General features: G+C 35.0%; 1 protein-coding gene across 2 annotated transcripts; it reads right to left on the reverse strand.

Moving 5' to 3' along the window:
* Positions 1-2,194: 2,194 nt before the first annotated feature.
* LOC131931325 (ankyrin-1-like) lies at positions 2,195-12,329 on the reverse strand. 2 transcript variants are annotated; one of them, XM_059288081.1, is made up of 2 exons: positions 12,258-12,329; positions 2,195-5,427 (listed from the first exon to the last, which is right to left on the reverse strand). In XM_059288081.1, exon 2 carries the CDS (start codon positions 5,413-5,415, stop codon positions 3,283-3,285), a length of 2,133 nt encoding a protein of 710 aa, XP_059144064.1. In that variant the 5' UTR covers positions 5,416-5,427; positions 12,258-12,329; the 3' UTR covers positions 2,195-3,282. The 2 variants fall into 2 exon arrangements, with proteins under 2 accessions (XP_059144064.1, XP_059144063.1); XM_059288080.1 differs by lacking the exon at positions 12,258-12,329 and adding an exon at positions 10,493-10,579.
* Between the last annotated feature and the right edge of the window lie 1,755 nt (positions 12,330-14,084).

The raw sequence follows: 14,084 nt of genomic DNA on the forward strand, positions 1-14,084 counted from the left end.
ATGGAGGCACGGGTGACCCGTCAAAAGAGCGCACGACAAAAGAGCGCCGACATAAGAGCGCCGACAAAAGAGCGCAGACAAAAGAGCGCCGACATAAGAGCGCAGTCAATTAAAAAAAACACATGTTGTACGCTAAACAAATATGACATGGTTAACACTTGTTTTAATTAAACAATCGGTGAGAGAACAACGTCTTTATTTATATATTATGGTTAATATGTTATGAATGCAGTTTGACAATATTTCTAATCCAAGTAACATGGAGAAGATCGAATCACAGAAAGGGAAGGTTATTATATTGGTCGAAGGCTACAGATATAGACAGGACAGAGCAAATGCTGATTTAAGTACGACATGGAGATGCTGCAAGAAAGATGGCTGCCGAGGACGGATGAAAGTGCTGAACGATGTTGTTCTGTCATTATCAGAACACAATAACGCAGCTGCCATACCAAAATCCGCAGAACGTTGCATAGATAACAATTCCTGGACCTCTTCAAACGACAACTAGAAGCTTCAAAGGACAAATATGTTCAGCTGAACCGAAGATTGCAGACAATTGCTTCAACCAATGCTAATGATTCAATGATGGACTACCTACGAGGTACAGCCCACAACATAGCATTATAAATGCAGCTTATTAATATGAACTTATTTTCATTTTGTTACATTTCATTTCAGTTTATATTCTCACTTTAGGCCTAACATTTAAAATCTGTGTGTGTGTTATTAGATTGCGTTTTGAATAATTGGACTTCTCGTTGATTATACCAGTTTTTAGTTAAAGAAACTGAACAATTCGTTTTTTAATTTAACATCAAACGATGCCTTCTGATCTGAGTTAATTTTCTTGTTTTTATTTATTAAATATGGTTTTTCGATTTTTAGTTTGCGCTCTTATGTCGGCGCTCTTTTGTCGGGAAATTAGTGCGCTCTTATGTCGGCGCTCTTATGTCGGCAAATTAGTGCGCTTTTATGTCGGCGCTATTATGTCGGCGCTCTTTTGTCTGCGCTCTTATGTCGGCGCTCTTTTGTCGTGCGCTCTTTTTGACGTTTGGCCGGCTAGTTCCCACTTGGTCCGATTTATGTTGTGGATAAGAGTGAGAAACTTACATTATTAAAATCTTTAAAAGAATGTCATGTTTGTATTGCAGAACAACAACTTTTCATTTTCGAATGTACGCATCACCTGTAGTCTGTCGTCTGCCCAAGTAAGTTGTGAGAAATGAATCTCTCAACTTAGTAACATCAAGAACAGATTGTGAAGATCGTTGGTTTACACCCTGAAGATTTGTTTGTTTTGAAATATGAAAGATTTTGCTTATAATATAACCACAATCACCGTAATAAAATTATATTTTGCTGTATGTCTAATTACGCATTGAACTTTAATTTACTTCGACTTTGGTTTAGTTGTGTGTATTGCTATTTGTAAAGTAACCCATACATTTTGTAGAACCTTAGGTTTTGATGGGAAAAATGCACAATGGAAATATAAATCAGGGTTGGGCCGTTTTATTTATCTCCCCGGCCGCTTTGACACAGACAGTCCGCCCCTGTAGGTAGTCACCTTCAGTAGACCAGCTTACAATATTCAAGACTAGTCAGCATAGAAATGTTATCTGCAATGTTGGGTTAAAAGTAATGTTATCTCTGTTGGCCATACATTATATTAATAGATGAATACTCCGCATATTACTCCTATGGAAATTCTAGGAAACATGTAAATCTCTCTTGAACATAGGACCTACTTTGTTAGTTAAACACCGACAAAAGGACAACCGAGTTTTATACATTTAATATAAAGAAAAATAATGAGTGAATTTTGAACGTTAATTATTTTTAGTATGTAAAAATAAGTATTTGTTAGGGTATTTTTTTTAGAACTATACAGTTGTAAAATGTGCACCAAATTCTTGCTATTCCTGCAGATGACCGAGCTAGTCATATTTTTGTTACTACAGTTTCCGCTCCACATTTGTTAAGCAGACTGAAGGTAACTTTCGTTCTCCATGAAATATTTTATAGGATAACAATTTGTAATGCGTGTCCCATTCTTGAAATAAAATTATATATGTCTGCGTATCATACATTAGAAACATGTTTCATAAATATTTTCACACGTATATTTACAAGTGTATATTTGGGTGTATATATTAATTTTTAAAAAGAACATCAACAATCAATTGCTGCTTATATCTTTTATTCCCTTTTCCTCTCCATTCCATAAAGATACAGATATGTAAATTATAATTGACAACGTTTTATTAACTTTCAAATAGAAAGATTTAAATATTAACAACCAACAAATAAATTAGGTATAACATAATAGTCTCTCAAAACTGCACATAATCAAAACCTTACTAACATACCATCGAGGCATTTTTTAAACATGCATTAATGTCAAAGATAAAACGACTTTTCAATACATTCTATTATTTCTACAGCATTGAAAGTTGAAAATATACTTTCATCTTCCACTCATTCAAATAAATCTTAACATATGTTATAAATTCTTACTTTAATTAACTTACTGCTTAGGCATATTATTATTTATTATGTAAAAACACACTTGCAAACCTATGTAATATCAACCCAAAAAATTTTAAGGAAAAAAGGTAAGCACCATGTATCAAAACTTACAATTCGTAAAAAAAATTGTGTGCAATACATTCACCATTTCCATATAAAAATTGGGAAATTGGACTAATACCTCAACCATGCCGACAAAAATAAATTAAATTTCCATCACCATTGATAACATTTACATTACAAATGTATTCTAAGCTATATATATATATAATTATAACCCTAATACTGATACAATGGTCTATACAGAGAGGAGTTTAGTATATTTTTAAGTAAAATCATTAATCTGATCAAAAGCATAGAAAGAAATCTGAATAATGGAATTTTGTGAGTTAAAGTTTAAAAAGTACAAGCCAATCATTATAATATTAAAAAAGTATACTTTAAAATATGCATTACATTACATCCTTTTAATTTAACATCTGGTTTATTCTTAAAAGAAGTTCCTCCGCAAAACTTTCATAAGTTGAACATTTCTTGAAGTAATAAATTTAGTATTATTTTTATCATCAAGTTTTTAATGTATGTAGAATACAATAACTGTAGATAAAAACAATAAAGTCTTGGGTAAAATGAATAAAACCATCGACTTATTGAGAAAACCAGTTGGAGAAAAAGAAAAAACAAATCGACGTCATATAATTAATAATTACACAATTAATAATGAAGATGTACCCAGTACAATGTAACCATCTACTGTGGTTTCGCAACACAGAACCTATCAAAGTCAGACAAAACTTTTTCAAATCTGTAGTCGTCTCTGACGGAGCCCCTACCCACGTCACTGTTGGCTAACGTGTCAGGTTTTAGAAGAAGTTTTTTCTGGAAAACGTTAGGCAGACCGGTGCCTCGAATTCTGGACTCACGTTTGGGACCGAAGCCTATAGCAGACGAGACAGCGAGGAAGCAGAAGTTCTGGAGGGTGGCAGTTCGTGGGGAGAAGTGGTGGAGGAACTGTAAACTTTTCATGTTGCCCTTCTGTCTGACGTAGCTTTCAACGGTTTCAAAACAGGAACCTGGCTGTAGATCAGAAGCCGTCAAAAAACCGATGTCGTAAAAATACTGAGCGATCTCCATTTCGTTACATACGACCGCGAACATGAGAGGGGAGAGAATGACAGTACTACCGTGATGGGTTACGTCCCGTAGGTTTAGCTCCAGCTCAGAAGGTTTTAGACCGGTCGCAATGAGTTTGTGTATCAGGGAAATATTTCTTTCAAATAGTAACAAGTGAAAATTATATGGGGTCGTTTTTAGCGTCACCGCACCCCTATCTAGCAGATATTCGGCGCAAATGGAAACTTTGTCCCTGTTTTTAGAATCGTATTTCCTGTTCAACACATAATCAAGGGCAGTTTTGTTATTAGTTTCATTAACGACTGTTAGATCAGCCCCCATTTTGTCCAGTATTTGTATAGCATCAAGGTCAAGGTTTTGACAGGCTAGCATGAGGGCTGTGTCACCGTTGTTGTTCGTGTCGTTAAAGTCGCTCACACTGTAGCAGATCATCTGCATAACGTCCTGGCTTCCCAGAGATACGGCAGTGTGGAGTGGATTATTTCCCTTGTTGTCTTTTAGCGATAGATCCGCTCTTTTTACTATTAAAATACTTATCGCATGTACATTCCCCGCAATGACAGCCTCGTGCAAGGGAGTGAACCCCATGTTACATTTGCTATTCAAATCAGCCCCAGACTGAATAAGAATGTTGATGTTATCAATACAATTGTTCTTAACGGCCAAATGCAACGCTGTTTTTCCTTCTCTGTTTGTGTGTCTTATAGAAGCTCCTGCTTTGATCAAATATTCCAGAATGTTTGTGTATGTACCATTTGCTGCCGCCAGCATCAGGGCTGTGTTGCCTTGAGGGTTTGTAGCCTCGATATCCGCTTCATGATCTACCAGAGTTTTTACCAGAATCAAAACACGTTGGATTGACGCTACTCGGTCAAAACAACTGCCAATTTTTCTTAAATAAACTTCCACTCTTGTGAAAAAGCTTGCTGAAACTGCGTTTAATAAAGCTGTAGAACCATTTAAAGTGTTGCTGATTTCAAAGTTTACATCAGCTCCATGGAACACAAGTTCGTCAATGATAAATGGGCACAATGCACACATTAATGGCGTCCTGTTTTGTGCAACGGCATTGCAGTCCGCCCTTTCCCTTGCCAATAAACTCACAACTTCTTTGTTTCCATTTTCAACTGCAGAGTGCAAAAATCCTGCACTGCTAAAGGTTAAAACATTGCGAAATTCCCTTGGATAATTGTTTGACAGAAATTTCAAGCATCCCAAATCGTTTCTTGCTATAGCTTCAGATACACAATAATAATGATCTGGTGACATAATGTCTTTCAATATCTCCGCGCATTTCAGACTTCCGTGTTTTAATGCAATATCCATTGTATTTATGCAAAATGGAGGTTCTAAAAGTCGTCTTGTTACAAATGGGTTGAAACCGCGATCCTTTAACAGCTGTAGTATATCTGAAGCGTCTAATATAACAGCTTGAATAATCGACTTTTCGTCATTTTCTAAACTATAAGCGCTGAATAGTTCGACTAATTCTAAACTTTTCATTGTCACGGATTCCAAAATCATCGACTGAATACACTTTTGTGAGCAATGTCTTTTTCCTAGGTACTTTTTCAATTTGTCCAACTCTTCTTCAGGTAAATAACAGGTAGATGTTTTAAAAGCCCTCATGATATTGCGAATTTTTGAATCCATAATGCTACCCGTTCGCCTGAGTCGTAATTTGTTGACATCAAGGTTGGGGGATTGATCGAACACAGCGTCTTCCCCAAGTTTTGAAAGCTTTCCCATCGTGAACAGCTGCTGCAAAATTTAAAAGCAAATGTATTAGGAAAAGCGCAACGTTCAATTGTCTAAATAATTTTTTTATAGAATAGACGTTTAACATATCTATGTATGTTTACACTAAATTATACTTATCAAAGCATTAAAACATTTTAACTCTCTTTTATAGTAGTTGAATATCGGAATATTTTGTATTACATTCTTCAAACGAGTCGACGTTTACAATACAGTTTGGCACTTACATAGAACAACACTCGACAGTATGTAGTGACTTAGAATTTAAAAAAATACCCAATACATAAACATAGCTTTTTTTGTTATACAATATTGAAAGTGAGGCTAAACCCCATTGCTTTACAAGACGAGTCAACCAAAGCTTTACACAGTGCCAGGGGCGGAACTACAGTGCCGCCAGACCCCGCAATGCGGGGGGGCCCAGACCGAATGGGGCCCCAAAAATCCCGGCTAAATTATTTAAAAAAAAAAATTTAAAATAAAAAATTTAAAAAAAAAAAAAAAAAAAAAAAAAAAAAAAAAGGTGAAGGTCGAGTTATCTTTCTTCTACAGTTACAAAAAAAACACGATAGTCGGCAAACGTCTTTGAAAAAAATGTACAGACTATAGCTCGAGAGACCGCCAGACATATAGACAACTTCAAAGACGCAGGGGCGGAACTACAGTGCCGCCAGACACCGCAATGCGGGGGAGGGGGGCAGACCGATTGGGGGCCCAAAAATCCTGGCTAAATTATTTTAAAAAAAAAAAATGTAAAAAAAAAATTAAAACAAAAAAAAAATAATTTTTTTTTTTTAAATTAGGTGGAGGTCGAGTTATCTTTCTTCTACAGCAGGGGTCTCCAAACTTTTCAGACCGAGGGCCGCATTGACTATCAAATATCAAGTCGGGGGCCAGAGTTTCTTCAAGGCATATCTTCGGTGTTATGGACCCCTCCCCCCCCCCCCCCCGACAAAACATATTTTATATAAAAATATATACAAATTTCGGGTGCCCCCCCCCCCCCCCCCCCAGCCAAAAAAAAAACACTGTCGAGGGCCGACAACACACTCGAGGTCCAAGTTTGTTCTCAAATTATTCTTCACATATTCTATATCTATGGTTGAGCCCATGTAACCTTATTAAATTCGCCATCTTCACCACAGGATTCAGTACACTGCTAATGTCCATATATTTAGCACTCAAAGCTTGCTGATGAATAATAGAGTGCAGGAGCATTGGTTGTAGAATATTTTTCTCATCCGCTTGTCCAACCAAACCTTTCTTTATGCCACTCATGTAATTTCCTCCATCAACAGTCAGGTAACTGACGTTAGTCCAGTCCAAGTTATAATCGGCAAATGTTTTCTTTAACTCATTGAATATATCCTCTCCGGTAACAGTGCCGTTTATATTATGAAGGAAAGCCAGCTCTTGTGTTATGTTCATGTCTTCATCCACACCCCTAATGAACACAAGCAGTTGAGAGGTGAAATAGCTGTCTAGCGACTCATCCATTTCAATTAAAAAATGCATTTTTCGCTATTTGAGTCACGATGTTTTCACCAATGTCTGCAACACGGTGGGCAAAGGTATTTCCACCCAAAGCTACATTTTCAAATTATTTTGAATTTTCTGGACAAAGTTCCTCAGCCACCTCTAACAGACATTTTTTTCCGTGGTCAAAAAGATCTCCGCGGGCCGGATGAGAGGACCTTGCGGGCCGCATCCGGCCCGCGGGCCGTAGTTTGGAGACCCCTGTTCTACAGTTACAAAAAAACACGATAGTCGGCAAACGTCTTTGAGAAAAATGCACAGACTATAGCTCGAGAGACCGCCAGACATATAGACAACTTCAAAGACGTAGCCTACCTTTTTACTTTTAGTGGCGTCGATTAGGAGAACAAAAAAGGATTGTTATATTGTTTACATTATTATATATATATATATATATATATATATATATATATATATATATATATATATATATATATGATTGTGTGTTTAAACTACTGGCCTGGACTCTACAAAAAATATAATTATTTATTTCGATGTCATACATTTATAATTGCGTTCATTTTTACTTTAACAACTGTATCAATAAACTTGTGAAAGTTTAAGTTATCTCCCTTTAGCGAAGCATCTGAAGTTTTTGCCGGCACGCTTTGAAATCGGGCTGGGGAAATGTTGCGGCGACTATTCTGGTCTTCTAGACGACCGGAAAAAGTCGGCACTATTGATGTAGATGTTTATCGGCACTTTCTAGTCCCCTTCCCTTGAACCTTCCCAACTCTCACCCCTCCCCCCTCACTCCCCTCTCACCCCTACCCCTCACCTCTACCCCTCACCACACCCTTACTCTTACAATAAGATGTAATGCATAGATTAACGAACCGTCTATGAACTACTGAACTGTAAACTGACCACTTCTGCACATTTTGTTAAAGACACTAGTCAGTAGTTGTTCATTTACCTGATGAAGTATTTTGTTGACGAGTCTAATTCACACAACAAAAGGTAAGGCTCGTCTTTATATTATTAATTGTTTTATAATTAGTACACGTATTAATTGAACATTAGTTATTAACACTAAATACATTAAAGTTAATCAAATTTAGGATACAATGATCTAGCTTTTAAGCCTAAAAACAACCAAAAGATCTATATCACCTTTGAATGTATTAATGTTTAATTTCATGTTTAGCCCGTAACGGGGAGGGGTTATATTCGGTTATAATATGGGTGGGTCTTTGGCAGTGTTTCTTCCAGACGTTTCTCTTCGGGGGGGGGGGGGGCACTTGAAATTTTCGGAGGGGGTGGGGGGGGTGGGCACTGTTAAAAGTATATATTTTCTATATAAATTATATAAAATTAATTTCTTTCGGGGGGGGGGGGCGGTAAAAAAATTTAGGGGGGGTGACACCAAGGCAAAAAAATAGCAAAATATATAGAGAAAAACTCGAGGGGGGGGGGGTGCAAATCGAAAATTTGAAAGTTTGTCCCTGGGAAGGGTCTCTATGGCTCTGGAGGGGGGTGGGGGTGACACCGTTAAGTGCCGCACCGGGTGACACCCGACCTCGCTACGCCACTGCACCCGATATATATATACATATATATATATATATATATATATATATATATATATATATATATATATATATATATATATATATATATATATATATATATATATATATATATATATATATATATATATATATATATATATATATACACATATATATACATATAGATATATATATATATATAGATATATATATATATATATATATATATATACACATATATATACATATAGATATATATATATATAGGGGCCTAAAAAAATTTTTTGCGGGGGGGCCATTTTTTTCTAGTTCCGCCACTGCACAGTGCACATATTTAGAATTAAATTCATAAAAAAGTGATACATTTAAATGACGTCTACATTCACATTAATATGCAGAATATAATATAATCGATTTCAAATTCTAAAAATTCCATTATTACAAACATTCATGTTACTCTAAAAAGACCAAGATCTATTATTCATAGAAGTTTATCGGCTAAGTTAACTTTATTAAAATTTGACTTAAATTTCTTGACCGAGAATCTTGATATTTTTTTTATATTTGAAAGGTAACATAATATGTTTTAGTTTATATAAACTAACAAACTTTTAAAAAATCTGCTTAGGTTCAGCAATTGTAGGTGTAGATTTTTTTTTCATTTTAATTAAATTTAAGTAAATTATTTAAATTTTACAGATAGCGATTGTCAGTTTTATAGATTCTAATTTTTATGAGGTAATTTCGATTACATTTTACAAATAGGGCCTACATATTTTTGAATTTTTTCCTCGTCATACTAAGTATAGAGAAAGTATTGTATTTGTGCAAAAAACAAAATATCGATATTTTTTACAAATCTCGATGTTTACACCCCCTTGAGTCAGAAAAACATACTTTTTTTTTCAATTTTGTCCGTATGTCTGTGTGTATATATGTGTGTATGTGTGTGTGCGTGTACGTGTGTCTGTGAACAAAATAACTTGAGTACCGTTACAGCTAGGTTGGTGAAATTTCATATATAAGCATTATATCAAATTTGTTGTTCTGTATAAACTTTTCAGCGATTTCCAGTAAATGGAAGTGGAACTTATTCTACTTTCAATGTTTTCAAAAGCCTATAACGTGAGTACTGTTTCTGATAGATACATGAAATTTCACATATGTGTAAAAATATATCATTCTCTGCCTTCTGACAAATTTTGAGTAATTTCCGTTGACCTGAAGTACTAATTTGCTCGATTTCCGATTTCGCAAAAACGAAAATGAATTTATAAAGTACTATTATTCCGTACTATTATACAGACATTGTTAGCCGTTCACATGGTGCGCAATTCTTTTTTCCTACGAGATTATATTCTATTTTTAAAAGTTTAAGTAGTTAAAAATGGATTAAAAACCATGTCTATATTCCGAGTTGCCATCCCCCGTAGTGTTATGTAAGAATATTCTAGAAAGTTTAGGGGAGATCACTCCCGGTTTATTAAGGATTATGACCAACATCCGCCATGCTTGTTTGCTTGTAAAATTATTCGTAGTAAAAATCTGTATATGAAAAACAGCATACCGACAAATAGAATAGAAATATTTCTGTAACTATCTGTGTAAATATTTTAAATGAACCATCTCTGTTTTATAATTAGTAATTAAAATTAAATAAATGTATGCATATTTTGGCACTTAATAAAAGTAATCACCTTTTAACCCACAATACCCTACATATAATAATATAGATTGGATATAGATCTAGTATTAAAGAATAAATAAATCTACAGTTAAAAGTGTAAGAAGTAGAAACTTACATCTCGATCTAGACTAGATCTACATATATCTAGATCTAGATCTAGTAGAGTTTCAATAGTTTAGTATTTAGTATTTATATCTAGATTCTAGTTTTGCGGCTTTAGGTTTGACTTCAATAAATATATAGATTGCCTGTTAAATAAATGATTTTAGAATGTTAGCCTGAATAAAGTTATAAAACGAAAAACAACATAAGCGTTATGAAAATTAGACATTACCTGCTGGTTGTTGAGAGAAATCAACAAAATACGTTGTTATCAACATTAATTACGCACATTAGAGCTCTAGATTCTTCTAGATCTGTTTGTGTTCGAATTGATTTACCCGTTTTCCCTTATTTAGAAACGGAATTTACCGAAATTACGTAGCAGCAAGCCTATTTTTAAAACGTATATAAATAGAAAAAAGAAGATTTAAAAATTAGCAAATTTAAAAAAATAGTTAATTTCCATTGCAAACCACAATAAATAAATCTTAAAAGTGGGAAGCATAAATGTAAGAATTATATTTTTAACTGACAAAATACAGTGACCTAGTATTGATAGTAAAGATCGGGAAATCCCGATTTATTGTTATTTATAGTATATCCGGACTATTTAGCTGCATAATAACATATATGCGTCTGATACAGATATACAAACAGCATGAACTGATATAAGCAATACTAATCTTCTATATAATATATCAAAGGTCTACACAATAAACACAATGTGTACTATCCCTTGAAAATTATTAATCCTTTAAAGTTAAGAGCGTGTTATTTTTATATGCATTGAAAGGCTTATTATTTATACTTTATTTTTGTTTGATTTTCATTTAAATAATTGCCAAATGCAATATCTAAATTAATACCGTTTTCCATATGAATTATTAGCTTCTATTTCGTTCAGACAGAGTGTCTATTATATTTTTTTAAATTTTGGAATAGGCGAAAAACATCATGAAATTAAGAATATTATCAAACTTGATTTTGTCGGTTACACGTCGTTGAGGTCATGTTAAGGACATATACTCCACCAACAGTGCTAAAATATGAACTATAGACAGTAGCGTAGCGAGGGGGGGGGGGGGGGGGAAACATATGTCCCCGGGCGCCGACCTTAGGGGGCGCCAAAATGGGTTGGAAAAATAAATTGAACGGTTGAGGGGGGTGCAAATCGAAATCTTGAGGGGGGGGGGGTTGCAAATTGAAATCATGAGGGGGTGTAAATCGAAGGTTTGAGAAGGGGGGTGCAAATCGAATGTTTGAGAGGGGGGATGCAAATCAAAATCTTGAGGGGGGTGCAAATCGAAAAGTTTGTCCCCGGGCGCCGGGAAGGGTCGCTACGCCTCTGACTATAGACAGTGATTAGTGTTAATTAAATATTTAAATAATTAGCAGTAAAAACCTTGACTATGCCATCAAAATATTGGTTTAGTTAATCTACATAATCTAAGCCATAGTATCACCTAAATTTACATCTGAGGGTATAGTTATTTTCATATTTGCAGTATTTCATATCATTTTCTTTGCTCATTTTCTGGTTGATATAATTAGATCATATTATTTCTTCTTTGTGTGATTTAAGGTTCAGCCTATACATTTAAAACATATTTTCAAGCTTATTATCACTTTGAAAAAATAGCAGTACCAAAATTACGAGTTTTGTAATAAAAGCAGTAGCTAAAGTATCTATATAAATAATTGTTGATCATAAAATCTTTTCTTTTCAATATACAAACAACAAATATCAAAATGAACACATTAAAGTATCATGTCAATTTTTCTGAGGTTAGTTTTTTTTTATATATATCAGCTATATATTATTATAAAGAACTTTTTTTGAGCTAATTGTCCAGAAGGCATATGTGAATTAATCTATCAACACTGAAAACAACCACAATTGCTTTCCACATTCTGAATATCACCCTTCAGGGTTTGGTTGTATTTTGTTACATTCTACAGACCAATCGTACACATTAAAATGCTGAAAGGAAGCTTACGATATCTGAGATCACTCAATGTTTTCAGGCGATGTGAAGAGGCACCCATATGTTGTCCACAGTGAACTGGGCTTGTGGTTTTAAAGCTTATAAACAACTGCCACGTACAGAAGTTTTTTTATCTATAAAAAAAAACCCAGTAACCGTATCTCTTATGCGCGAGAGACATCACACCGGAAAATTCCGAAAATAATATTCTTGGAATAAGTTTCAAGTAAGCGGTCGTCTATAAATGATGTCACATTCTTAAGGGGGGGGGGGGGGAGGATCCAGGGGCGGAACTACAGTGCCGCCACTGAAATGAAAAAAAAAAAGATGCATTAAAATTAATAAAATAAATACCAAAAAAAAAACATTAAAATAATCATAACACAAGACACCATTACTTCTACAAAGCTTTCACGTTTTATATTCTTTTGTCCGACTAAATGTTACGAGGCCCTATAGCAGATGTAAAAAAAACCCACCGATTTTCTCAAAACACACTAATGCACTCACACATATGACATGATATAGTAATTTGTTTTAATTGAAAAAAAACTTTTTTTTTCAAAACCCGAACAGGCCAGCAATGAGTATCCTATGTTCGTATTTTGTGTTTGTATATATATATATATATGGGGGCCTAAAAATAAATTCTGCGGGGAGGCCCTTTTTTTATAGTTCCGCCACTTGGTGGATCCGTAATTTTGTGGTGAGCAATGTTAGAAAACTAGTTTCAGCCGTTATTTCGCGTTTTAGAAAACTGTTCTAATAAATTGTAATAGGAATTGATTAAAATACTCTTTGATGACAGAGTTCAGACAAGATTTTGGAAAAAATGTCATATTTTAAGAAAAATTAAACTGCAATTTTGAGGGGGGGGGGGGGGGGGGGGGGGGTTGTGGGCTGAGATGTGACATCATTTTAGGGGGACGGGTCTGGCTTTTTGTGACGATGTGTGACGGAGGGAATTGGGGGGGACGTAAAAATCGTCAAAAAAGCGTGACGACATTTATGGATGACCCCTAAGTTAATTGAAGATAATAAACTGAAATAAATAAATTCTAGCCTTCATACTTTGTTAAGATCTTTACCTACAGTTATGTTCTTGCATTATATATTATGCTAATTTTTTTACAAAAATAAGTCTGATATTTTTCATATACTATTTGACATTTGAGTAACATTGCTTTAGAATACAAACTTTCAAGTTTTCGATTTGCACCCCCCCCCCCTCAAACTTTCGATTTGCACCCCCCCCTCAAGTTTTCGATTTGAACCCCCCCCCCCCACGCTCAAGTTTTTCTCTATATATTTTGCTATTTTTCGCCTTGGTGTCACCCCCCTAAATGGTGTCACTCGGTGCGGTCCGCACCCCATGCCCCCCCCCCCTCGCTACGCCCCTGGTCATACCAATGATTATTAATCGGAAATTTCTGCACACAACACCTTTTTTGCTTGGCGATAGCTGGCGTTAAGGTTAATCCTGAATCGCTTTACTAGTTAAATATATGTTGCATTTGAATTCATGTTTGCAATGGATCATCTTAGGTTTTTCCGTCACTGAAATTATAATAATCACGTTGGCCATGTTCTGATGTAATTTCCTTGCGTCTTACCTCAGTGCCAGAAAATTCTCTAATTTCACCAGATCCTATGGGCTACATACAACTGGGCTAGAAAATGTAAATTCATTTGGCAGACACAATGTGGCTTGGTTTCTTAGTAGCCAAGCACAAAATGTGCATGTGAAAATGAAAGAAAATAATTTGTTTTATTTCTGGAGTTTTTATGCTGGGTCTGGTAGCCGTGAGTGACCTTACCTGTACCGTAGATGCTATAATG

The sequence above is a fragment of the Physella acuta genome, unplaced genomic scaffold (assembly GCF_028476545.2).
Source record: "Physella acuta isolate Inbredline_101_S28 unplaced genomic scaffold, ASM2847654v3 ptg001944l, whole genome shotgun sequence".
In the NCBI taxonomy this organism is placed as follows: Eukaryota; Metazoa; Mollusca; class Gastropoda; family Physidae; genus Physella; species Physella acuta.